Source organism: Clarias gariepinus, chromosome 4, assembly GCF_024256425.1.
Source record: "Clarias gariepinus isolate MV-2021 ecotype Netherlands chromosome 4, CGAR_prim_01v2, whole genome shotgun sequence".
Lineage (NCBI taxonomy): Eukaryota > Metazoa > Chordata > Actinopteri > Siluriformes > Clariidae > Clarias > Clarias gariepinus.
The window spans coordinates 3228887-3256410 of NC_071103.1; the positions used below are offsets into that span (position 1 = coordinate 3228887).

Genomic DNA, 27524 nt, shown 5'->3' on the forward strand with positions numbered 1-27524 from the left:
TGTGTGTGTGCTTTTAGTTAGAAATGTCCCTGTTAAAGATTTACTTAAAATAAACAAAAAAATGAATTATGGTTTGCGTCTGTATGAGCAAAGGTGCACACTTCCAGGTGAGACGAACACTTTAAAAGGTCCAACCGTCTTAGCGACATTGAATGTGTACAGCAGTATCTTTGTCCTTTAATTGCTTTCCGTGATGAGTTACATGCACCTCTCTAGGCGTATCATAAAAGCACAAAAAAAAGTTCCCAAAGGTACCTTGAGTTTAGTCACTAGGCCTAATTATTATAAAACTATTCATCTGGTTTAACTTTAAAGTGTTCCTAAAAACTATTTACTGTTTATTCGTGCGACTTTGGGATTGGAATCTCTAGCCAATAAAACTGTTTCTCTAACAAGTGAAGTACTCTTTGTACTTTAAAGTACAAGGTTAACCTGGAGGTGCACCTACACTACACTACACTACAGACCTATCTAGAAAAGATCCAGAAGGGGGTAAATCCTTAAACGTACACCTTTTGTACCTGTAGTGTTCAGTCTGTATTTAACATTGTGAGGAAAAGGTTGAACCTAGTGTACCTTTAAAGCTTTAACAGCACAGGTTTTTTTTATGCATCTTAAACATTCCCATGATCCCCAGCCTGCATTTTTAAACGTGACCTGAGACAGACCTGTTTAAAGTTAAGAAATAGATGTAATAAAAAAAACATACCTAAAAATGTGTGTAGATTAAAAATGCATTGTGCCAAAGTGAACAGAGACACAGTAAAAGTAGTATGACATGAACAGGAACTGTAAAAGTACTGTGTGTGTGTGTGTGTGTGTGTCAGTTTTTTTTTTTTTTTCAAACCTATCATCATAAATGATTACTCTGTAAGAGTAACAGAACTTGGTGCAGAAGTTGACTTTGTAGTAAGTAATAACTTGGTGGGCGTGCGCGCGCTCTGCTCGCCTGCAAATGGGAGCGCGTGCAGGACACGTGACCCGCATCGGCAGCGAACCTCTGGCTCCCCAAAGGGGGCGGTGAGGCCCTGACGTCAGCTGAGAGTGTGTATAAACTTTGGCACACACAGGTTGCTTTTAGACGCATGAGAATCCCGTGAGTGTGTGTTCGTGTATATATACACGTGTGTGTCTATGTGCACGCGCATGTGAGCCACCCATCTCTCGTTGTATCCAGCCGGGCGCGCACGCGAGCTTGTGGCGAGGTTCTCCCCTTTACGAGTCCCAAGTGCGCGAGGATCCGGAGATCAAAGCGCTGCGTTCATGTGCGAGCCGTGCAGCCTGGACTCCGACTGCGTGTCTCCACCATGCTACATGAGCTGGGCGATGGAGCCTACGAACTTCTACGACAGTAAGCAGACTGGTGACGGGAAATGTCCCGAGGAGAGCACCAGCACCACCACGATTATCATCAATAACAACAACAACAACAACAACAACAGCAGCGTGGTGGAGCTGAGCAACGCGCCCGCCATGTACGACGACGAGAGCGCGATCGACTTCAGCGCCTACATCGACTCCATGTCGTCCGCGCCGAACTTCGAGCTGTGCAACGACGAGCTCTTCGCCGACCTGTTCAACAGCGCCGTCAAGCAGGAGAAGTCGGACTTCTACCAGCAGCTGGCGGCGTTCAAGGACGCGGCGGGCTACCCGGTCAAGCAGGAGACCGAGTGGAGCGACAGCAGCGACGCGCCGTCGTCGCTCCCGTCGCAGATCGAGGCGTGCGCGCAGACGTCGGTGAGCATCCACACGGGACAGCCGACGCCCCCGAGCACGCCCGAGCCGCCCTCGTCGTCGTCGTGCTCCTCCTCCAGCCCGCTGCGCAGGACGCCCAAGGACAAGAGCAAGAAGTCGGTGGACCGGCTGAGCCCGGAGTACCGGCTGCGGCGCGAGCGGAATAACATCGCCGTGCGCAAAAGCCGCGACAAGGCGAAGCGGCGCAACATGGAGACGCAGCAGAAGCTCCTCGAGCTGAGCGCGGAGAACGAGCGCCTGCACAAGACCATAGACCAGCTCACGCGCGAGCTCACCAGCCTCAGGCACGTCTTCAAACACCGCGAGACCCCCGACAACCGGTGATCGCCGCCGTCACCACCACCACGCGCATTGTATTTTGTTTCTTTCCCTTTGGATGACATACCTCACCTCACATGCACGACCCTAAAACTCTGACTGTGCACCAGAACTGAACTCAACATGTTTGTGAATATTATCTTTTTTTTTTTTTTTTTTGTATTCTAAATTATTACAGGAAAAAAAGTCATATATATTACGGTACATGTTTTATAATTCCAAACTTTGTATTCAAATATGTGAACATTTTATATAAAGTTTGTAAAGAGATTAAAAAAAAACTGGAATATTGATAGAAATAAAAATGAGATACGTTTTAAATATCAAGAGCTGGTTTGTGTGGATGGATGGAGGGATGAAATGAAAGAAGGGAGGGAGAGATGGAGGGAGGGAGGGATGGGTGGGTGTGGCTACAGAGAGGACAATCATATCATTTAAGAAAAGTAAATAAGCCAGTCGAATTTAGACTCTAGAAGTGTTTTATTTCACATAAACATGTGGCTCAGGTGGTTATTCTGAGAACAACAACAACATTTCACCTCCTTTCCGAATCCTATTAATAACAACCACTCTTCACACAGGAGACCTTATGATATGTTAACACAGCTTGACCTTTAGCCGACATTACATGACACAACGCGAGACCTGGCCCCAGATTTATTACACCGTAAATAATAATAATAATAAAAAAAAAGACCAGAGGAGGTGAGAGACACACATGTATTTAGTGACCCCCTGGGTCACAGAGTGTGATCTCCTCTAAACCCATCCAGAGGGCAGAAGAGCGGGTGACCACGTGGATGAAGGCGCTCAGGGGACCCACGCTCTGGCCGAGCACCGCCTCCACCTCGTAACCCTGTCGATCAAAAGCGACACACGGGTCAACTTTCACTGCACTGCCACAAGAACTTTAAAAACAAATAAAAATATCACATCATGTGTTTTAACATGTCATTGTTTCTGTAGCAACAAATTACACAGGTGCTTAAATATATATCAGATGTTAACATCTAAGACATTTGTGTTCAACATAAAATGCTGGTGTTTAACAAAGATACAAGACGTCTTTATATGCATACTGGCCACTTTTATAGGAAACAGTTCATTCACACAAGGGGTGAGCAAATTCACACTCATGAGTCGAAACACATCTCAGATGACACGCCGGATCTCGAGAACCGACGGGCTACAAGAGAGGAGAAGACTCCTGTCCCTGTGTGGTTTTCTGCTGTGTAACTGTGCCAAATGTTTTCTAATAAAGTGGCCACAATATAGAGTAACTTATTAACACATAAACACACTTGTTTGACAGGAATCTTACCTCGGCAGGTCCTGTCGAGTTTAGGAGGGACATGATGGAGTTTTGCTGTAGCTGATACACACACACACGCACATACGCACACACGCACAAAGAGAGAGACTTTCATATCAGTTTCACAAGATGCAGCTCAAGACAATCTTAAGCATCTAGCAGCTAAAAATGCGTGATGATAATCAAGTGTTAAAAAAAAAAAAAAAAAAGCTGTGCAAAGAGACGAGAGATTTCCTTCCTCTAATTAGGGCCCTAACGAGCGCGCGTTCTGGCTGCGTGGGAAACGCTCACGTCTGCGTCTTACCTTAACCCTGACGGTCCAGTGACTCGGGGAGGGACAGCTGAGGAACACTTCCAGCTGCATCTTTTGTCGTGGTTTGTCCACGACTCCGCACGCGACACACAAAAACACGTCTCTTAAGAAAAAAAAGAAAAAAAGACAATTGTTACGCACTTGACCAATCAAAACGCATAATTTTGTGTTACATCGTATGTATGCATTATATGTGATATGACGTGACTCACTGTTTATCTTCTACTGCCTCTAGCGCGTCGCCTCCGCACCAACTGCAGACTGGCCACGAGAAAGCAGAACTCTCGTCTATGTCCGTCACCACTCCTGGTTAGAAGGAAACACAAAATTGCATCACTTACACACGTACATACACTGATTAGGGGCGATTTTTAGTCTCGAGGTTCAACGGGCATCATGACATGCTTTTCTGTACACCACGCTTGTCCAGTGCGGTTAATCGAGGCACCATTTAAAAAAAAAAATAAAAATAAAAAACACGGCCTGGCAGATTTTTGTTTTTAAAAACAAACACTGTTTTAGCATTTTCTCCCATGTACAGTCTAATTCTCTTATTTAAGAAAGCGACACCACATCATGCGCCCATCCTTCTATCCGAGGATCTGGACAAGCTGCAACCGCTTAAGGAGCAACGGATTGAAAGCGTCTTCTAAAATTCAGCGCATCTGTGGTCGATCCGAAAGTCGTGAGACCGTGGCGAAGAATTCCAAACACTACAACGCATCTAGTAGAATTTTCTATTTATAGAACACCACCGTCACCTTTTTAAAATTCAGTTAAATCCTTAATTTAGTTTTCTTTTACTCCTTATAGTAGCGATGCTGCAAATGTGTATATATAGATATTATTCACTAGATATACCTGTGACCTCGTCAAGTTTAACCACCCACTTATAAGAGTTTATGTAAAAAATTGTACAGCGCCATCTGTTGAATTTTGAAAGGAACTATAATTTTTACGTGTTACTGCAGTGCGCGTAATGAACGTGTGAGATTTCAATGACGCATTCAAAAGCGTGAATTAAAAAAATGTTCAGCGCCATCTGTTGAATCTTGAGATGAACTAATGACTTTTTCAAGGTTGATTTTTTAGTCATTTACATTTTAAAGTAAAATGTCCTCTCTTTCTGTGGCCTATATGTTACATCAAGCTCGGCCAAATACAGCTGTGAAAACCCCATTAAAATTCGTCAGTCCTTTTTTAGAGGCGTGCACAAACAGACAGGAACAAAAGGACGAATATTGCAAAAACCATCTTGATGTGTTCTGTTATTCATCTTGCGTCCCCACAAATAATTTTTCAAAAATATCTTCAATGTACAAACACCCCAGCTATACAGTTTAATTATATTTAATTATATAACCACAGGGCGAATGCTTGACATTAAATACATCTAACCTTAAACTAATTAAAAACCTTCTGAAATTGTCGGTTCACGACAGTTTTGTGAAGGTAGTACAAACCGTTAACGGTGCAGAGAGAACCGGCTGGGCTTTCGGGGCTCAGTTCGTCCAGCAGAACAGCCTGGGGTGAAGAAACATCCTGAATCTGGGGTCGTTCTGTGTCCAGCTGAACCACGGTCTGTACCGAGACGATGATCTTCCCTGGAGTCGATTCACATCATTATTAACAACTGATAAGAGGAATAAAACACAAGCTAGGACTTCACGATTTTCATGCGGCCGTTGCGTGAATGCACAGCTTACCCCGGTCTATCATAGCGTCCCTGAAGATGAGTCTCGGCCTGAAGTGCGGCGAGAGCGCGGCGATGGCCTGACGAACCGACGGCCGGAGCAGGAATGCGGAGCTCACGTATACAGGTAGGGTTCTCTTAACGGTTCCCGAGTTCTGTTGGTCCTGCAGGCTCGAGTCTGTCACAAACAGCGAGAGCTCCTCTTCTTCAGCAGGCTGAGTTCAACAGGGACAGACCAACGGGATTTAGTTTCTTCACTCTGTCTATATACTATAGACACTATAGCTGCTGGCGCGAGTCACCGCTCAGCTGGACTTCTTTCACAATAAAGTTGTAGCGCCCGACAAATCGTGCCTAATCTTTGACCTAATAATTTAATAAATCTTAAAAAAAACAAAACAAGAAAGTACACAGAAAAACAGGATTCAGGAGATACTGAAACATGACCGTATGAACGGACAAAATCAACTTTTAACAAAAAGTGCACACACACACACACACACACAATACCAATCCACAATTCGCGTCTTTCTCATATACTACTACAACAACCTCGTAGTGTAAAGAGAGCGCAAAAAAAAAAAAAAAGTTTAAAATGCATAAATCTTTCAGTTTTGCGCACTTTCATTATCTCAGGGAAAAAAAATGTTGATTAAACTGACAGTAAAAACAAACAAAAGAGGGAAAACACAGAATGACATGAGGATAAACTACGAGATACAAACATGTCTGGTTCTTCTATACGTAGTGATTTTCATGATTCAAAAAAAGAAAAAAGTCGGATCTTAAATTAAAAATCAACTTAGGCTTCCTGTGATTAACTTTTTACTCAATAATAATAATTAACCATTAAATAAATTACTAATTAGTGTACATTGTTGAAGCGAGCCAAACCCTCTATCTAACAGTTACAAAGGGATCTTAAACAGCTACAGAGTTCCTAAGACCTTTACAGAATATAAAAAACCTTACAAACTGAACTCTCAAACACTGAACGCTGGTCAGGTTTACTTTCATGCCTTCGAGTGGAGGTCATCTTCACTGAAACTAGGAGAAGATTCTTCGCTTTCTGTTTCTGCCTGTATTTTCCCCTTTCATGCAGCCAAAGTGGCAGCGTAATGAAAAACAAGTACAGTATACCGATAAAGAAAAGACAAGATATAATTTCTGGTCTGAGGTTAAAGTTACCTGCTCTCGCTTATAAACCAAAGTACCCTTAAAGCTGCATCGCCGACACACGGGCTCGACCTGATGAAGAGGAGGGAATACACATTAATGGAGTTAATATACGAATTTATGAGTTTAAAATAATTTTGTTTAGGAAAATGTTTAGGAAACCTGCAGGATCTCCCTGAGGGTCTGGATTAAAGGCGGGCGGTACAGCGGCGACTCGAGTTTAGGGAGCACGGAAGCCCGCGCCCCTGCCAGTCTGTAACAAAAACTCGGTGCTGCTGCTGTACCCTAAGAAGAAACATCAAAATTTACCATGAATGAGAAGCGAAGGAAAGAATTCTCGATTCTGATTGGTCGGAAAAGTAATGTCTGGCTTTACCTCTCAGACTGAAGACTCCTCCCATCAAGGTTAAACTAATATCTTCTAAACATTTTAGGAAGGTTTTTTTTTTTTTTTTTAGAACAATGACGACAAAAACGTTTTAAACAATGTTTATCAATACTGTCACATCTCTGTTGCAACTACAGAGGGTGAGCCTAAAAATTATCTGCACTGTCTGTAGACTTTATTAGAAAATGCTAATACATAACGTTTCAGTTTCAATAATCTCCTTACTTTTCAATACACTTTGTTCATCCGTCAAGAAACTTTCGTATCCCCTTATTAAAAAAAAGTTTATGACTGAGTGGTAAACCGCGAATGCACTGTTGTCTTCACTTCTTCATCAGAAGTGTATCTTTAACCTCGTAGGACTGCTTTCAGGGGACCACGACACCCTCGGATAGCGTTCCTCTGCGTTTATTCCGAAGTTTATCTTTCAGCTCTTCGATAAGCGTCTCACTGTAACGAGCTCTGTTGATCGTTGAACCTTTTCCTTGATGGTGTTCCAATACTTCTGGCCCTTGAGAATCCCAAAAAACTGTAAGCGTTGATGAATTTTACAGCTGATGGTCGACTTTTAAACTTTTTTCTGGGTCGGATGTTTGCGTTTCACACTCTACTGTTTAACTCTCAGACTCGTAGTGATGAATCCGTGTTCCGTCACCAGTAATGATTCTCTTTAAGAAACTTTCACCTTACTCAGAGTATTGTCTGCAGATATCCAACTGATTCCGTTCATGTTCTTCTGTGAGTTGTTTCAGGGACGAGGTACACCCTCAGGCCTGCACGCTGCTCTTCCTTTGTGCACAATCACAATTGAGGAGTCCATTTTCATCCAGCGCTGATGAGACAGAAGTTTTAATATAACTGGAGTGCAGATCATTTTGAGACTCGCCCTCGTGCATAAACGGTGAACTTACTAGAACATACCAAAAAAAATTCTGACCAATCAGAAGCGAGACCTCTGTGGTATTAATGTTGCTACAGGAATTCAGAATTACAGTCTGAATTCGTGCTAGGATATACATACGGTCTGACAGCATGAATCTTCTCCAAGAACTCGCACAGGAACCGCAGGAGGCCACAAACTGTCAATCAAACTGAAGACCTGAGCACATCTGGAAACGAGCAGAGATGGCAGGAAGATCACAAACTCTGAGGTCTATTTATCACGTATTACTGAAATTGAGTGAAACAGCGCAAAAACCCTTTAAGGAAGATTTATGCAAATAGTTACGAACAAGAGTGGAGACTTTTTGCTTGTTTAAAACTGTGGAGGGATAGCAGATACTAAAACTGAATTTGAATTCAAGGCTTCTGTAAAACCACTCCGAGCCAAAAAACAAGTTCACCTTAAAGTCTTGCTTAGAAAGGTAGATAAGGTGAATCCAACGTGTGAACCTATTCAGTGTGTTGTTTTTTTTTCATTTTAAATTAGCCTCGTTAAATTTGACAGTAAGCCAAATAGCTAAGGCGCTATGGAAAACAAGGGGCGAGCGTGGGATCCGTTAAACCTGCAAGCAGAGGCTCGTGTCGTTGGTGTTTCACTTTGGAATAGGAACAAAACATACATTGTTGTTTTTTTTTTAATTTGTTACGATAAATAAAAAAAAAAAAAAAAAAAAAACACGAAAGAAAAAGGGGGAAAAGGGTGTTTCCAGTCACAAACATGTGCAACTAATAGATGCAAAACACAAGAACGGGTCTTGGATTACTTGTAAGATAATAATATGTCCTAGCTAAACCCGACAGCTCCAATAAAACAGGAATTACGAGGGCGTGTCCTGTAGAAACGCCGGGCCCGAGTTTCTCTAATACATGACAGCGGTTTACTGCGTGCAGCTGGGGGTCTTGGAGTCCTAGAGTCTGCTCTGAGCTGTAAGCGTGTGTGTATGTGTGTGTGTTTGTTCCAGCAAAGCACGGAAGTATTGTTTAGAACCTGTTCCACAGCCCCTTAATCCAAAGCTAGCTCAAACTTGACCCGCTCGACTGCTTCTTCCAGTCCAGCCTGACGCAGCGCTCACAGGGATGAGATTGACACTGGGACAAAGGGGACTAATGGAAAGGGGGGCTGAGAAATCCAGGCCAAACTTCAGATTTTGTGCGTGTTTGTGTGTGCGTGTGCTCCATTTATTCAGCCGAACATTTTCACAAGGTTATTACTCTAAAGCAAAAGTTAGAAAGCTGAGATGTTAGAAATAAACAGCTTTGGGGTGTGCTGCTAGAAGAAAATAATTATTGACAGACAAGAAAGATGTTATTGTTACTCCACCAAGTATCTCTCTTTAACAGATCCCGGACACATTACACTGTAGGGCCATAAGTATGTGGACACACATACAGTATATATTTGTGCTGCTTCCTGAGCACCCTCATTCCAGACTGATTCCAGCTTCGCCATTATGATAAGCTTTGCTTTTCCTTTCTGAAAAGACTTTACACTAGATTTTTGTAGGGATTTGTTTTCATTCAAGTCTAAAGGAGCTTTAGAGAGCTCTGGGACTGACGTCGGGATTCCAAGGAGACTTTAGTCCCAAGGGTGTTCACAGTAGATTTCTTCAAGGCTCCGTGCAGAGCTTTAACATAACCCTTGACGCCATGTGTTTATGTGTTCCAACCTCAACACACCATGTGTTCATGGAGCTCGCTTTGTGCACGTTATTCATGCTGTAACAGGTCCGCGCCTCTCGGTTTCAGTGAAGGAGAACTGTCACGCTTCGGCATACAAAAACGTCTGTACGCATCAACAGTTTGGGAAAGAATCATGCACATATTGTTCCCACAAAATGGCCTCAATGATCCTAAACAATCAGTGCATTTCACAGAGGATCAGTCAGTCACACCACTTGATCGGGCAAACTATCATCCGTTGTCATCCTCAGCTGCGTTCGACAGGATGGTTCGATTCCTGTTTAGAAGGTCATTTGTATAAGGCGACATGGATGGCATCCACATCTGCCCCATGCAGTCAGCCTCTTCACCGGTGTCCCACAAGGCTCCGTACTTGGACCTCTTGTGATCTTGCTCAATATCTAGTCTGTTAGTGAGGTCACACCCTTACATGAGTTTTCATACCATTGTTATATAAACAAAACTAAACTCATTCTCTCCTTTTCCTCCCTCAGACACTCATGTTTCCGCTCGGATCTCAGCGCGTCTGACAGACATCTCATCCAGGATGGCAGCTCACCAACTGAAACTTCATCTTAGTAAAACCTGAACTGCTGTACATCCCAGGTGATTCATCCCAGGATCTTGTCATCTCCCTGGATCACACCTTCAGTCACTACCTGTAGACTCGAGGCATCCCTGAACAATCAACTTCCCTTTTCCACAGACACTTGTGTCAATTTCTTCTTTATAACATCACAGGATTTGTCTTTTTGTCTTTGATTAGTTTCCTTGTTATTTTGGGACTATTTGCACTATTACAACTCGCACCATTCAATCTCTCTGTAGCTGATCCAGAATAAGGCTGCACGACTTTTCACCCTTCCACCTTTTTACATTCTCCCACACCAAGACTCCACTCCGCTCCTTTTACCAGCTTCCTGAAGCTACCCGCATCAGATTCAAAACACTGATGCTCGCCTACAAAGCCAAAAACCCACAAAAATCCCAAACCACTTATCACAACCCGCACTTCCCTCCACTCCTCCAGCACGACGGCATCGCTCAGGGATCGAGGAAGATCTGCTGCGTCTAGACTGTCTTCTCGTCTGCCACCTATGTGGTGGAATGAACTTCCTCTAGATGTCTGCATAGCCAATTTTAAAAAGACCAAAAGGCCGGGTTTACCACCGCCACCACCACCACCACCCAACCTGACCCCCTATAAAGACATGTTTATTGATAGACGCCCTTAATTGCACGACTCTAACAAATCCTGAACATGTATGCAAGAACACATGGGTGTAACGATCAGGTTTCCACATAGTTTTAGCCATATAATCTTATGTGTTGTCTCTTTTTTAAAAATTTCAGTGTGGTCACCTCTCTCGAGTGAGGCGCTGGAGCACCTTCAATCCCTGGAGTAGACACAGTTTTCCCTGCAGCTGCTCCGTCAAGTTGTTTAGGTCCTCATCTGAAGATGCGTACTGCATCTCCACCTCACTGAACATTCCATAAACGTCCTGCACCAGGATGCAACACCTGAGAAGAAGAAAAACAGAGTTAGAGGACGCCAGAATAGGATGCAAATGCTTCCTATCGGATGTCTTAAATATTTTTCTAAAAAAAAAAAAAAAAAAAAAAAAGAAATTCCCGTTTTTTTTCACTAATTTAGTCCAATTCTCCCCCTCATGCCACCGTCACTAGGGGGCTCCCACATCAGCCAACAGCATCACCCGGGAATCGAACTCGCGATCTCCGTATGATAGGGCGAGCACTTTACCACTGCACCACTTTGCATTTTGGCCCCACAACTCTCACTGATGTATTAAAAAAAAAAAACATCACTTCATAGTTTTTACGGTTGGTATTATGGCTGGTAGACACAGAGGTCAGCTGGCAGGATCTTACAGAAACCCTCTAAAGTCCTGTCCCCTGCCCAGCTGTTATAATCGGAGAAGGAGAACAACCTTGGGCTGTTCAACTCCTATCCTAGTCCCTCACTCCACATTTATTAACAGATATTTTATACAGATGTTTATACAGATGTTTGCACTAACAGACTAATTCTATTTATCATCATTCCAGCTGTTGTATTTTATTTATGTTTGTTTATTTTTTATTTGCACAGACATTTCTTTTCTTTACTAATTTGCAGCCTTAAATTGCTCCATGTGAATAAATACAGTTTTTTTAATTGAATGACCGTCTTATATTACATCATATGTAATAGTATGTTATATAGATTCTTGGCAGTCTATTCAGAATCAGGCAGCGATCTAGATCCAAAAATGTGGAAAAGCTCATACTTATGCATAAAACTCTAATAAAAAGAGACAGAACACTTCATTTTTAGTGCCTATTTTTTACTCCCTTAAAAATAAATCTCCACTAAAAGTATCCGCAGTATTTCATTTAATTTATTTTTTTTGTAGGAGTTGGAGCCCTGCTTTATGGACATGACTCAGTAAAACACCGCTCCTGAGCAAACATCATCCTTTTCATGCTCGTTTAATATTAAACCTGCTTACACTGGCGCGAGCTTGGACGCAGACGAAGAGTTAACAAGTGACGTGTTGTGTAAACAGAAAAAGAAGAAAAGGGGGGAAATAAATAGATAAATCAGCTGCTTCACAAATTCAACAGGAAAAAATGAGCTGGAAAAAAGAAAATCATCGAGCAAGGAGTTGTGTCGGTGTCAAGAAGTATGAAAGTGGGCCGGGTGTGGAATTTGAAAGATGTTGATACAGGTCTCGTTTCTGGACCGGAAAAGGATTCGTGACCTGCGCTGAAATGATGAAAAAGATCAAGAATGATCGAATGTTTGTGGAGAAGTTATGTCAGATGGAGAATCAGCACCAGAGAGGCATTTGGGGTTAACTGGTTGGAGCGTTGGGAACAGTGAGGCTTGTTTAGACTTGTGTGTGTGTGTGTGTGTGTGTGTGTGAGCGAGTGTGTAACCTGAGAACGCAGAAGGTGACAGAGCAGGACCACATGCTCCTGAACAGGTTGACATAAACAGCCAGCTCGTTTCTCCTCACTAACTCTGGTGGATGGAGCGGTCAGCGACCCCACCGGCCCGCTGCCATTGGACGGCTTGAGGAATTTGCTATTGTGAGTAATCATAGGAATCCACAGCAATGTGGGGGCACTTCCTGGAACTGCACACCATTGAGCTTGTTCAACACACACACACACATGGGCGCCAACACACAACCCCACCGAGACCAGCCCTCCCCATAAGAATGCTCCAAACCACCAGGATTGGCTGGAACAAAACTGGGCGGGATTCCTTCCGCCACCGAGCCGACCAATGACCTCGCGGTTTGTGATAAACAGGCTTGTAATCAGACACCTCAAGCACATTTTGTTCTGACTTTTTCTTGAAAACATCCCCTCCTCTCTTCTCTTCTCCTCTATTCGAACCAAGAGCTTCTTCAGCTTGTTTATGCTCCACAGACCTTTTACTGGAACCAAATATTGTCTTGGAGTGAAAACAAATCCTGATTATACTCAGGAAGCAAGCTCAGGGAAAAGGGGGAAAAAAAGTGAGAGATTAAGGAAAAAACTCTAGAATTACAAGATGTGCTTGCTAAAGCTTAAGGGTCTTAAGAAAATATATCAAGATGTTTTATTCCCCCCCATAATCGATATTACTACAAAAAATATATATATAAATAATAATAAAAAAAGATTAACAGAAATTCTGGAAACTTCCTGGAAGCCAGCGAAATTTGAAAGGTTGATGACATGGCCATATGATCCAGATGATCGCTTTACTAGATAACAACTGCTACCTCATGCGGTCCAAAACCTGCCAGGCGCTTTATTTGTCTTACAATGTCAGACATGTGAAAAGCAAACAGAAAAGAAAAAAAACAAACAGAAAAAAGACAAAAGAGATCTGGTTCTGACGGGTACCCGGCATAGCTATCGTTGCCGCCACCACAGAGGGGCTCGTGTCTAGGCTCGTTTGCTGCTTCGTATAGCGTTCTATCCTGAGATGTATACGCACACCACAGTGCGATGCGCCAGTCATGTGTTTACAACATGCTCTAGAGTCTGACCGAGATCGGGTTACTAGAAGCGAATGACTTTGGTACTCTTTCTAGGGTTCTTTCTTTCCATCGCCGTTCACCGTCTGGCCAGCTGGCTTTTTCATTTTGATTAACCCCTCCACCGTCACCCCCCAAAACACATCAGCACGCGCGTCCCAGGCTGTTCTGTCAACAATCTCGACCCACTGCTGTTACTCAGCAGGGCAACAGGACAAGTGCGTGTACCGAAAAGCCTCAGGCTTTTAAAACAAACAAAGATTGCTAGCTGGAAGAAAGAAAAAAATAATAATCTTATCATAAATATTCCCAGCTCATTTTTTTTTTCTCTCCCAGATGTGCGACAAGAACCAAGGAAACAGCAAGGCCAAAGCCTGGCATGACGTTACTTATTAATGAGCAATTACTGGCAAGAACTTCTTGATTAGCCATTTGCGCCCCCCAGCTAGCTCACGTGTGAAGCCATCCAAAATCTCAACCTTTTCAAGCTGCTCCTAATACATACTCAGTCAAAGGGCAGGATGACTCAAGGAAAGTGTCGTTCGCCTTCCTCAGAATACAACTTGCTAGTTTCGTAGAAGGAGTATGCTCTTCTTCCCATCCAGAGGGTACAGCCAATTATTGCTTCCAGTCGCCCGACTCCTTAAGACATTTGGAGCTCGCCAATTTCGTTTTTGCTCAACAATGAGTCCGAAGACACCTGCTTTCTATTTGTTCACATTTGGTCAGGTGCTGTCAAGAAACCGTCACAGAGGTTTTACCTCCTGATGCTAACTTTTTACCTGGGTCAGTGCCTGGGATGTGAGCATTGGCTGGGAGTCAAACCCAGGGCTTCCGCATTTATACATCAGAGCCTTGACGCCGCACCGATGCTTGTCAGATCCTACCAAAAAATGCCTGAAGCCTTGGCATCACAATGACTCGTCACTTGCTGAATCATCATGACTGAATTCTTTAACCTTGGCAATACCACCGTACTAAAATCTGCACTTTTGACTTTCTACCAAGTTCAACCTCTAGTACAGAGTTCATCGAATAGTAAACAGCAAAAGCACTCGAAGATTTCATGATAGGACTGCGACTTCACCAGCACTGCGTCGCATACAGAAAACAAATCTGATCAGGTAGTTTTACTACAACTCACCTTTCGGTATTTCGCTTTTGATTATTTTTCCTCCCCTCCTCAAAGGATAAAAATCGAGCTCGTCTCAAAAAACAGGGCAATTATACAACAGTCTCTCCAGGCAGTCCTGCCAGTAAATTAGTGACCTCTCAATTATAATCACAGGAATTTTACAGGTATGTAATAATCCCCTAAAGCACTATTTTTAGGACAAGAACAGACCTCGTATACAACCTGCTGTTTTTCTGCGGAAAAACAGCCAACTAGAGCGCGATGTTGTTGAATCACTGTGTTGAGTAAGCGGATGGTTTGATGAACTAAAATTTAAAAAATGCACGAAGGAATCAAGAAATCTAAGGCCAAGACCGTTACATGGAGAAATGGACAGAACTGTGCAGGAAAGGTTGGGTTGAATTTTTTTTCCATGGATGATGTTTAAACAAGTATGGATTATTTTGATATGGATGTAATGTCCTCCTGTTAACAAAAACTATTTGTTATTTGAAGGGGAAAAAAAAAAAAAAAAACCTCCAACGGGATTGCATTACGCTTATGTTCTCCCAGTGTTTAAATCCACACCAGCTTTTTAAACACTTCCTACAGTGACAAAAATGATGGATGCTTTACTGGAAATTCAGCTCGTATGGTTTAAATTACCTGCATAGTGTCTCAAGTGGGAGAGTTTAAGATGTTATACAGTATATAGTGTTTATGTAAATTATGTTCAAAAATTTAATATGAATGTACATTACATATACATAAATCTATAATATCTGTAACAATAACAATGTTAACGGCATTTGTTAAAAATAGTTTCCTAAATTTCCGCCATAATTGAGTCATGTTCAATCCCACCGAAGGAACTCAAGCTGATGAACCCATTGACGGCATCCCTTCACGCTTGCGTCAGCTCACAGGCCCTCACCTGGAAGTGATTTAAGAAGTACCGTACCTGTCGACACGCCTTCGAGGCGCTTTTCCAGAGAGACACCCACTAAGAGTTCGGTGTTTGGGTAAGCCGGTGTGAGGAAACTCTACGACGGACTCGAAATAGACCCTCTGGACCACCGCCTCCACAGGACCGCATGCAGAGCCTGAGGCCTTACAAGCCTCCAAAGCCTCCAGGATGGACTCAAATGCACCTCCTGCATCCCTCTGCGTCTGTGTGTAAACAGTGAACTTTTTAAAGTCGGGTTATGTCTAGTCAAATTAATTGATATCCTTACTGTATTTGTATGTAAAGATTAAACCAATTAGGGAACATGCAAAGGGAAACACCAGGACACCTCCATGTAGAGGCTTAACAAGGTCATGCAAAAACTTATGACACTGTTGGCAATAGGTACCACTATCCATTTATCTAGAAACCTCTGTAATCCAACTAGGGGCCGTGGAGGCCAATGAAGGCCGTGGAGGTCACCCATTGTATTCATTTCTATTTTGTATGACCGTGGTATGAACTCCGGTCAACATTCATGCATTACGGGCGATGTGGGAACGTCAATCAGCCTAATCTGCATTTTTCTGGAATGTGGGAGGAAAACCGCAGAACCTGGAGACAACCCTCCAAGCGCTGGGAGAACATGCAAACTCCATGCACACAGAACTGTGAGATTCACCAAGGACCACGATCACACAGCCGTATGTTACCTGGAATCTCCTCACAAGCCCAAGATAGGTTTATATAACCACTGATTTGTTCTTTTTTTAAATCCCTTCTAATAACCGAGTGGGGTGAGACTCGACTCAATTGCATGAACAGCTTTTAGAGATGATGGCTACACCGATCTAAACTGGACAGCTGAAGTCTGGAAATGTTGCGTTATAAAAAAAAAGGAATCAATATTTTCAGTGACCCCATGCATGCTGTCACCTCAGATTCCAAGCAAAGTGAAATGCTTCAGCTTCTGAAGCCAACCCGCCATGAGACTGGCCCTACTGCGGGATGCTTTTCTGCTCACCACAGCTTCTAAAGGATGGTTATTAAGGGGTAAATTATCTCAGCCTGAACCAGTCTAGCTAGTCTTCCTTGACCCTTTCTTTCATCAACCAGGCATTTCCGCCTGCAGAACCGTCACATGCTGGATGTTTCTGGTATTGAAAGCCTGTCTAAAGAGCAAGGAGATAACCGTAGCCTTTTGGCTGAAAAGTGGATGGCCGTGCTGATTATGCCTCTCGGTGGCCACAACACTACAAACCAGACTCCATACTTTTGTGAGCCTGTGCTGAAGGCGTGTTTAATGAGACATGGACACATTTCCATCTGAGGGACTTGAAGCTTAACCGTAGGCTGATTTCGGTTGACTTCTGATAAATCCACAGATCGAGCAAGTCTGAAGGTGGACACAACCTACGACAATACCACAACATGGTAATGAAATCTGATTTCATGAAATCTGACTGGCAGGAATTATATTTTCTGTCACACACTGGTGTAATTGGGTGGCTAGCATTCTTAGTGCGTCTGATTCCACTGAGACCAAGCAGTAAGGAGGGTTGGTGCACACCGGAAGACCAGCATTCCATATATGGTAATATCCTGATACGACTGGATATCAGGTGAGACGAGGCTGCATGCATACGTCATGGTGGCTAGTGATGTTAGGGAATGCTGAAGGGCGGGATTTTTTTATTTTTTAAAGTAGAACGTTTATCAGAATGCAAATCCACAGATATGCAGATATGGAACCAGTCCTGTGGTTGCTACAAATTGTCACTAGAACACAAACAAAAGGGGTGTATGGGAACAACGTGAAATCTAGAACTGGTCACTGACCACTGTCCTCTTTTAGAACCCATCAGAGATTCCCATGTGATCTGAATTAACACAAGACCCTGAGAAAAACTGCGGACTGGCAGTAAAATCCATGGATTACAGCCACCGGTACACACAGATCTGATAGAGTTACCGTCCAATGAGTGACATTTTAGCTGAAAAGCAGCATGATGCCAGCACCTGTCTATCAGAGATGTGCTCTCTAGTGAGAGGTGCTACTCTGAGTCTGTTTAAAGATCCACATGGATTTGCGGTCCTGAAATCATCCACTTACCTTCTTACAGAAGATCAAAAAATAATTAAAAAAAAGCAATGTCGTCAATATGACAGTAGTTGTTATTACCAACACTGTCAATAAGTATTACAGAAAAGGAAATATCCAGGGTGTTTCCTACCCGAGTGGTGGCCTTTTTAAGGACTGCCTTCCAAATAAATTATAAGCAAATGTATAAATAAATAAAATAAACCTCTATTACTGGGGTTATAATTATTATTTCACTGACGTCAGTGAATTGAGGACAATCCTGCTGGATATACGTATACAAGTAAATGAAATACAAGACAGGTCACGCACATGTTTTATTGAACCGGATGCCGGAGAAGACTTAAAATGTTCTTCTCTTTTCCACAAGCACCTGGTTAAAGGATATGGCTTGGTCTTCTCCTTGAGGCCCAGGACCATCGAGCAGGTCACACCGTCGTCCTGCTTCGTCTCTGCCAAAACTTTCTGACTGAAATGCGTGTTGAGAATGATGGGATGGGGCTCGCCGTCAACAGTCAGGCTTTGCCTAAAGCAGGAACGGTAAAGGAACGAGATAAGTGTTTATGGCAGACTGTGAACCTCAGACTGACATTATTGTGCCGAAATATGCGTTTAAATGAGGGGGGTATAGATACAGTGGTGGATTTAAGTATTAAAAAAACTTACATCATATATCATAGTTCTCCCTGTGCTTAAAACAGGTGATGTCACTAATTAGTTCTCATCTGGGTGAAGAGTTGTACTAATCAGATTCAGCTGGTTTCGTTTACAGATGGAACAAAAATGTGGTGGGACTTTTATTTTTTGAAGCTGGGGTGTCCTCTCTCAGATAAACAGCTAAACTTCAGGAATTTTTAAGTGAATTGTGAACTATACTGTAAATGAATACAGGAATGAGATGTGCCTAATGAATCAGGGCAAACTGCCCCGCCCCATCAGGTGTGCTCTACCAGTGCAGCTTTAGCACAGGCTCAGCTATTCCGAATACATGTGGCAGTAACGTAGAAAAAAGGTTCAAATTTATAATTAATATACCTTTTACTATTTTTTGCATAAAATAAACATCTACTTCACACACACATTTATATATACATACACACACATTAATAAAAAAATATTAGCAAAAATTGGATTTATTTCAGTAATTCAGTTCAAAAAGTGAAACTCATAGTATATAGATTTAATACATACAGACTGATATACACACAGGTGTTTTTTTTTACTTTGGTGAGAGACCATTAAAAGGCTCAGGAAACCTTTGCTGGTGTTTTTTTGTTAATTAGCTGATTAGAGTGTGACAGCATGAGGCTTTAATACGGATATATTTATAATATTCAAGAGCCTTTTTTTTTTTTTTTTTTTACAATATTTTAAATTTCTGAGTTAAATAGATAAATGAAAAATGTTGGGTTTTGATTATCTGTAAGCCATAATCATCTAAATTGAAAGAATGAAACACTTGAAATAAATCAGTCTGTGTGTAATAGGTCTATATAATATACTATTTTCACTTTTTAATTGAATTACTAAAATAAATTAACTTAATAAATTAACTTTTTATTGATATTCTAATTTACTTGCAGCTGTATACACAATTTATATATACACTTTTTTTAAAAAACCTTGCACTGACTAGTTTTGTAACACACTCTCTCTCTATACAGTATACATATATACACACACAGTTTATCACAATATACACTGTGATGCATGTTATGTATCGGAAAAATGCTCGAACTTGAGAAACTCAGAATATCCTGTAGTGTTCAGAGATCTGGCCTGATTTAGGCTCTGTGTGCGAAACAGCAGACACCACACAGATAAAGACACACTAACTGATCGAGATGTCTTTTTCCACTCTGGGTGAAATAATATAATTAAGCCTATGCACTAAAAAGCAGATTCTGGGCTCGGGGTGCAATAACTAAAAAGCAAACCAGAGCGAGCAAACTGTAAAAAGCAAAATGTATAGAATCTGCATTCTATACATTTCTTGTCTGACATTTTGTCTGTGTGACTGATTCACTGCAAATCCAGTTATAAAAAAAAAAAAAAAAAAAAAAAACTACTTTGTACATATCGGCTCGAGCTACCTCTCGTTTCCTGCCTGCACAAGCTGAGACCTGCGCGATCCTCCCTGCGTGACGCACTAGGCCAGATAATCATATGGGTACGTCATGACTCGAGCAGGTCCTGGGACCAAGCTGAGCGGTTTGTGATTTGTTTTTTTTTCTTCCCTTCGGTCTCTGTGAACTGAACGAACCACGAGCTGAACAGGGAAGCTGGACGTCAGCCAGGCGAAGGCAAGTTTACACAGGAGAGGTGGAACCGCTCGGCCGCTCAGCGCAAACACTCGGGCCGAGACAGCGGGGTTTGAGACGGCGCAAAGTCCTCTCCCTTATCAGTTTATATTAGCTGAACTGATTCCAAACACCATGGATTAGTCATAGTTACAAACAAGGGAGCAAAGGAGCGGGTGTGAAAAAAAAAGAAGATAAACTTTTATCTGTATACATAGAAAAATAAGTGTGTGTTTGTGTGTTTATATTTATATTATATAAAACGTTCATATATACAGTACATGTGTGTATATATAAATATGTAGCGTGTATATATATATATATATATATATATATATATATATATATATTTGTGTGTATGTAGTGTGTATAATAAAACATACACACAGTGTATACAGTATATGTGTATAACATACAAACTATATAGGTGTGTGTATATAAATGTGCGTGTTGGTGTGTGCATGTAGAGAGAGTGAGTTAGCCAAAAAAAAAAGTATACACACTTCAGGAAAAGAAAAACTTTTTATATAGTATATTTTTTAATATTTTTTAATATTATGTAAATATTTTTATACTAAATTCATTGCAACACGTTATTTATTGCTATACGTGTGTGTGTGTGTGTATAAAAACAGTGATTTTTTTTTCTGGATTTTTCTAAATAGAAAAAAGATTTGTGGTTACACTATTTTACCAGAAGTAACACTAATTAAACAGACAGAGAGCGCTGATTGCTCTACAGGTAAAGGTGTGGCCCGTGTGCTCAAACTCACCACTTCCGCCCACTTCACATGTGTGTGTGCATGTGTGTGTGTGTGTGTGTGTGTGTGTGTTAAGGAGTGGCATGCTTTAGTCACCTACTGTAGGTCGCACAAAGTGTGCTAGAACAGCACTGGCACAGAGACAGCGTGCTCGTGCGAGTGACGGGGGAACAGAAACCCCACCACCACGTCAGATTTAAGTTATGAGACTAATTACTCTGCAATCAAGTCTGTACACATGACACTCACATATGATCTGATCAGCACGATTAGCAGACCTGACAGTCCTGAAGACTAGAGGTGATCTGCAGGGCGCGTCAGAGCAAGTCCACGCTGTTGCCCTGCTGCCGAGAGGGGTGTGTGTGTGTGTGTGTGTGTTTGTGAGAGAGGAGATAAAAAAAAAAATAAATAATGTTGACTCTATCGGAGCTGAGAACTTTCTGCTCTGCTTCGTGTCATTGCAGCGGTCTGGAACGTACTCAAAAATCCTTTTTTTTTTTTTTGTTTTCCTTTAGGTGTTATATAAACCGAGAGTGAACGAGCTATTCAACATCTGTGCAGCTGGTAAACTGTTACTCAGTGGAAGCCCCGCCCACTTCCCTGTTTCACATGGGTTTGACGCAATGCGATGTCACAGCGCTGTCACTTTCTATCAGGGAGAAAAGAAAGTTAGTGAATTTGGAAATTATAAGGGGAAATTATTCGACTTCGCTAAAATTATATTATATGATTATATATATCATGCACAAATTAAAAACATTTGAACGTACACACCGCAAACGCACAACTTTACGGTAATCGCTTGTGTAAACGTCTCGACACTTACAAAGTATTTAAGAACGTGTTCATGCTTACTTTTCTAGAAAATTCAAGGATTGTTCTGGCTCAATGACGTTTCAAAAGGAAAAGGGCGGAGCCTCCAAAGTGTAAGTTCCAGTCATTCCAGACTCAAACGGCTGAGCTGTGCATTATTTATTTTATTTATTTTTGTTCTAAATATTATGATTAAACGCGTGGTTCTGAATTTCTGAGGTCAAAGGCCAGATTAAACTGCTGGACTTTCCTCTCGACTTGGTTGTCCAATAACACAATGTTCTACACATGGTTGTAATTTACTTTCCTGACATCAGCAAGAGAGAGAGATGTTGTGATTCGCTCCATTTTTTTACATACACACACAAACGAAAAAAAGAAAAGAAGGGAAGCGAGAGCAAACGACCAAGGAAAGGAAATAGGAGAAAAAGGATCCAGCTGTGTTTTTCCCTTTGGCTTGCTGGAAATGAGCAAAGAGCTGCCAGGAAGAGGAATGCAGGCCGTTCCCTAGAGCAGGACGATGACGTGGTGTGTGGGAGAGAGAGAGAGGAGGGGGGGGGGGGGGGGGGGGGGGGGGGCGCAAAACAAAAAGTTGATCCAGTTTGGGCCGAGTATCCACTCCCCCGCAGCTGGATCTGCGCTCGGCCTTTCCCTCTTCTCCCCGTCCCGGAAAAAAGGAATAATAAAAAAAAGATCTTATCTGTTTCTGTACAAACTACACAGAGATAAATCTGCAAAAAAATCATCAGGATGTGAGGGTCAGACGTGACACGACTCACCTGCCGAGAGTGCCAGTGATTTCAGGTTTAAAAGCTCGTCTTCTGGTATTTAAGCTTCAGCACGCAGTCAACTCTGATTCATGAATTTTCATTTACATTCCTTCGATATATATATATATATATATATATATATATATATAAATATATATGTATAGACAAAAAAAAAGTTTTTTAAAAAACAAAGTTACGGTGAGGGCACAGCGGGCGCTACATCGTTATATTCCAATAAATTTTCATCGAACATCTTTACGTCTCGTCGTATCTTTTCTCCTAAGTGTCGTCTTTTTCAAACTCTTGGCAGCTGATTTAATGAATCTTTAAGAATTAATTAATTAAACTATAATAAAAGTAAATGCATTATTTACATTATTTTTTTAAATACATATTTGTCACACTTAAATGGTTGAGATCATCAAACTAATAAACAAATATTACACAAAGATATCCTGAGTGAATACAAAATACATCTTTAAAATGATGATTACATTTATTAAAGGGGGGGCTGTTCAAACCTGCCTGGCACTATGTGATAAAGTAATTGCCCCCATGATAAAATCATGAATAAACTGTAATTTATTTTTTTTTTGGAAGCGGAGTTAAATTTTACCTGCCACACCCGGGCCTGATTACTGCCAGACCTTTTGAATTAAGAAATCACTTAAACAGAACCAGTCTGACAAAGTCACGCACGCTAAATGCAACACAATCTGAATAAATTGTCTCTTTTAAATAACAAAAGTAGCCACGCCCACCTCGAGGCAAAAGTGTTGAACTTATTGGATCTGTTAAAAAAAAAGAAGATAAGAAACAAAGTAATTGACGTATCATGGTCTATGGGGTGGTGGGTGTGTCCGGCCATCAGCCCGCGACCTTAAGCTTAAGGGCACTTGGGTTATGCGGCAGGAAAATGGTCCGAAAACACACCGCCAAGTCCACCTCTGAATGGTTTAAAAATAGACAAAATTAGTGGCCTAGCCAATGTCCGGACTTCACCCGCCAATGTGGCTGAATTAAAACAATCCTGAGAAGAAGAGCGGGCCAAAATTCCTCCACAGTAATGGAGGGGGGGGGCAATTAATTTTTCACACAGGGCCAGGCAGATTTGAAAAGCTTTTTTTTTCTCCCTTAACAAATCATCTTTTAAAAACTGCTGTTTGTATTTACTCATTTATCTCCATGTGATCATAAAATTAGTTTTATGATTTGAATCTTTAAGCGTGACAAATAAATAAATAAATAAAATCAATCAAGATCATCTTTTGTAGATATACCATGGTTACGTTTAGAGTTTGTACGGACGCATGCGCGCCCAAAGGGAGACTCTTACCACGGCGGATGGACGTGGACGGTGTCGCCGGCGCCGGGTGCCAGCTGTGCAGCCGTTTCCTTGCTGAAGAGAGCGACGCACGTCTCGCCTTCGGGGTGTCTCCAGCAGAGCGCTGCCCGCATCCCGCAAACCTCCCACGTGTTCTGGACACGGAGTACTAACACGCCCGGTCTCTCCTCTGGCACACACACACACACACACACCAACAGGGTTCAGAGAAAACACACTACATAGTTTTACAGGTTTATATTAAATCGAGCTCAGATGTTCACAACACGTCGCTGATTATTTGCCCGTCTCAGCATGACCCTACAAACACACACCCTGTAATAAAATTGTATTTAGTTTGTGTAACTAAAGACGTTACAGTTTATGGCAGTAAAGGTCTTCTGGTATATTTTACCCTGACATGAAATGTGTGTGTGTGTGTGCGTGCATGGTTGGTGAAGAGTCCTCCCACGCAGTAACTACCGCTACACGTTTACCTTTGAACTCTACAGGACGCCTTATCTACCATCATTCTTCATTTTCCACTTTTCTTCTTTTTACGCCCACCCCTCACATACATTCACTCAGACTCTCAGACAGACACAAACACACAAGGCCAGGGTGATGATGTGAGGACGCAGAAAAAAATCGTTATACCGTGGAAAAAACTAAAATGAAAGAGGAGTGTATGCTTTTGGGGGTTTGTAATTTCCTGTAACCACCACCACCGGGGCCAAGGCGGCAGCGGTACACACGCCGGGCTAGCACCCGGGTCTCACACTTCATCAGAGGGCCATCTGAGAGGTATCCAAATCCTGGAGAGGTTTAGGGGGTGCAAGAATGTTCTTAGAAGGTTCTTGATTTTGCATAAAAAAAAACAATTTAAAATCCAGAAGAAGGAGCCATAAAAAAAAATAATAAAAAAACATATAGGGGTCAGGGTTTTACTCAGCGGGAGATAAAGCAGTCTGTTAGTTAAGTCATGGAGAGCGGATGATGACGAAAACGACGACAAGTTATTATTCTCGTTAAGAGAAAAAGCGATCAGGATGAGTAGTGAAACAAAAAGCAGCCCAGTTCCCGTGACTCATCTTCCAGGCCACTTCAGGATGACGGCTTTAACAGACAGCATTCCTTTGGGGAGAGAGAAAAACAAAAAAGCCCAGATGTTGTCATCGATGAGATTTATTGGCGATTGAGGACACGTCGCATTGAGCTGCAACGCAAATGTAGTCGATTAGCGTTAGCGCTCGCCGTTGACATTTAAAGAGTTTGTAGAAATTGTTAAAAGGTTAAAGATAAAAATAAGATTAAAAAAATAAATAAATCAGCACCTGACACACAACTGCTCATGACTTCCTTTTTTGATTTAAATTTATGCCGCAAGGTTCAGTTTTTTATAGTGTACATCCATTTTTTTTTTTTGTGAGTAAGCTTTTGTCTTCGGTGAGGATTATAAAAGTCTATACGTGCATTACGGTTGTTTCTGTGTCTTCAGCATACTCTGTGTACATACGATAAATTATTGTGTTGACGCGAATAGCCACGCCCACCCCGAAGAAAAAATGCTGGGTTGACAGCTCTTTTAAGTGACATGTGTAACCACGCCCATCTCAAGGTGAAAGCACTGAATTGATTGGCTCTGCTGAGTGATGCGTATAACCACACCCAACTTGTGAGAAAAGTGCTAAATTGATTGGATCTGTTAAGTGATGGGAATGGCCACACCCACCTTGAGGGAAAAGTATTAAACTGATTGACTCTGCTGAGTGATGTGTATAGCCACTCCCACCTCAAGGCAAAAGTGCTAAATTGACTGGCTCTACTGAGTGACACGCCTACTTTTAGAGAAAAGCACTGAATTGATTGTCTCTTAAGTGACACAAATAGCCACGCCCACCTCGAGGCAAAAGTGTTGAATTAATTGGATCTGTTAAGTGACACGAATGGCCACGCCCAATCCGAAGGAAAAGCCCTGAATTGACCGGTTCTTTCAAATGACTCATATTGCCACGCCCACATCGAGGCAAAAGAGTTGAATTGATTGGCTCTTTTAAGTGACGTGTATAGCCACGCCCACCTGGAGGGAAAAAATAGTCTGGACAGGCATTTACAGACTGACAGACAGACAAACTGATATACAGACAATTTTTTTCTGAGAGTTTATGGTTCTAGAAAATAAATATATAATTAAAAGAGCAGGTTCTGACCAATGTACAGGCAAAACCTTTCTGCTTATTGTGTGTGTGTGTGTGTGTTTGTGAGAGAGAGAGATTCCTCTACCTGCCCCAGTGGTAACTCCAGACACAGGCTGATGCCTCCAGAAGCTTATGGCTGACCTTTGTCGACACTGCAGCCTGTTCAGTCTCTCTGCGAGTCCCCCTCTGTAAACATTCACAAACTTATCGTTGCCTCCCTGTGTGTGAAACTGCTCATCTTTTTCTGTCTCCTCTCTTATCAACATTTATTTACTGAGTATAGCACATTACAGCAAACCAAGTTGAACCAAAGTGCTTCACGGTATTAAAATGACAATAAAATGGCAATAATAAAATGATCAGACACCAAACGTCATTCTAAATAAATGAGCTTTGCTTTAAACAGAGGCAGGTCAGTAATATAACGTCACTCATGTGAAACGGTGTTTAGGACACTCCAAGAGAGCGATTGTTTGCACCTGGACAGAGGGAACACTAGTAGGTTTTGATCAGCAGAACATGAAGCATCTACTTTGATAAAAATCCACTGTCTCACACAATAAGAAGGCACCAGGCCATTAAATCGCACTTAAAACAAACTTCAAAAACACACTGTCTGGGTCTATCTTGTGATAGTCTAGCTGCGAGCTAATTAAAGTGTGAATGGCTCTCTCCAGGTCACTCCGATACAGAAAGACTTGACCTTTGTGAGGAAGTGAAGATGCCCTGACAACAGAGTCGATTTGTGTGTCTGAAGACGATAATGTTTGTTTTTTAAGGATTGTTTGTCTAATATGAAAAACACACAAATATATAGAGAGCAAATAAATACATTTTTCCCCTCCTAATGGTTAGGTCTGAACAAACAGCGTGCTTGCCAGGTCAATCGGACCTTGTTTGCTTTTAACAGCTGTAATCCATAAAGACTGTAAAAGATAAACACGTCAATATGGCCAGAAAGAAAATCGCATTCTTAACACAAGAAGCCTCGACTCGTGGCATTTTCATCGTCTCTGTTCTTCTCCAGAAAATCCAAGTATGCACACTGAGACTCCTAGAGTTATTAGTCCTCATTGACATCTGTGATATCTCATACCTGGTCAGATAGGGTTACAGCAAGGCTTAAACACTGACTTGCATAAGTATGCAAGTCACAGTGCAGTCAGAGAGTCTCCCTTGACTCTCAGACTGCATGATGCTGCCGCCACCATGCTTTTTTTCCTCTCTTCTCCAAAACCTTGTATCCAGAACCTGAACAATCTTTGAACAAATTATGAAAGCTTTTTTTGACCTTCACCATTCCCTCAAGGCTTAAATACAGTGACTTGCATAAGTATTCACTCCCTTGACTTCCAGACTGCATGATGCTGCCGCCACTATGCTTCACTCTATTCACGTGGTTTTAATAACAGATTTAAAACCAAATACCAGATTTAATACCAAAAAATTTTTGGGAACAAGTTAGGGTCAAAAACTCTCTTTGACCGTCACCATTCACTCAAAGAGAACGGGTGGAAATATTTTCGCAACTCACTGTATGATTTTAGCTATTGGTCAATCAGGTTGCATTTTACACCCACTGACCA

The 27524-nt window shown here is 41.9% G+C and overlaps 2 protein-coding genes across 4 annotated transcripts in view; one reads left to right on the plus strand and one right to left on the minus strand.

Moving 5' to 3' along the window:
- Window positions 1-1086: 1086 nt before the first annotated feature.
- Window positions 1087-2400, plus strand: cebpd (CCAAT enhancer binding protein delta). The gene has a single exon (XM_053493588.1). It carries the CDS (start codon window positions 1264-1266, stop codon window positions 2077-2079), a length of 816 nt encoding a protein of 271 aa, XP_053349563.1. The 5' UTR covers window positions 1087-1263; the 3' UTR covers window positions 2080-2400.
- Window positions 2401-2534: 134 nt separating this feature from the next.
- spidr (scaffold protein involved in DNA repair) overlaps window positions 2535-27524 on the minus strand; it is a 36407-nt gene continuing 11417 nt past the window's right edge. For all 3 annotated transcript variants that reach the window (XM_053495270.1, XM_053495269.1, XM_053495271.1), the window contains exons 7-20: window positions 26024-26124; window positions 23753-23930; window positions 18085-18298; window positions 15687-15895; window positions 10940-11098; window positions 7977-8064; window positions 6730-6852; window positions 6580-6639; window positions 5405-5606; window positions 5162-5302; window positions 3911-4004; window positions 3690-3801; window positions 3395-3445; window positions 2535-2929 (exon numbers count right to left, since the gene is read on the minus strand). In XM_053495270.1, the coding sequence (XP_053351245.1) occupies window positions 2798-2929; window positions 3395-3445; window positions 3690-3801; window positions 3911-4004; window positions 5162-5302; window positions 5405-5606; window positions 6580-6639; window positions 6730-6852; window positions 7977-8064; window positions 10940-11098; window positions 15687-15895; window positions 18085-18298; window positions 23753-23930; window positions 26024-26124 (1864 nt within the window). In that variant the 3' untranslated portion in view covers window positions 2535-2797. The remainder of the gene's footprint in view (window positions 2930-3394; window positions 3446-3689; window positions 3802-3910; window positions 4005-5161; window positions 5303-5404; window positions 5607-6579; window positions 6640-6729; window positions 6853-7976; window positions 8065-10939; window positions 11099-15686; window positions 15896-18084; window positions 18299-23752; window positions 23931-26023; window positions 26125-27524) is intronic.

Coding starts and splice junctions, on each gene's coding strand:
- cebpd (XM_053493588.1), top strand. CDS start 1,264: ATGTGCGAGCCGTGCAGCCTGGACTCCGACTGCGTGTCTCCACCATGC.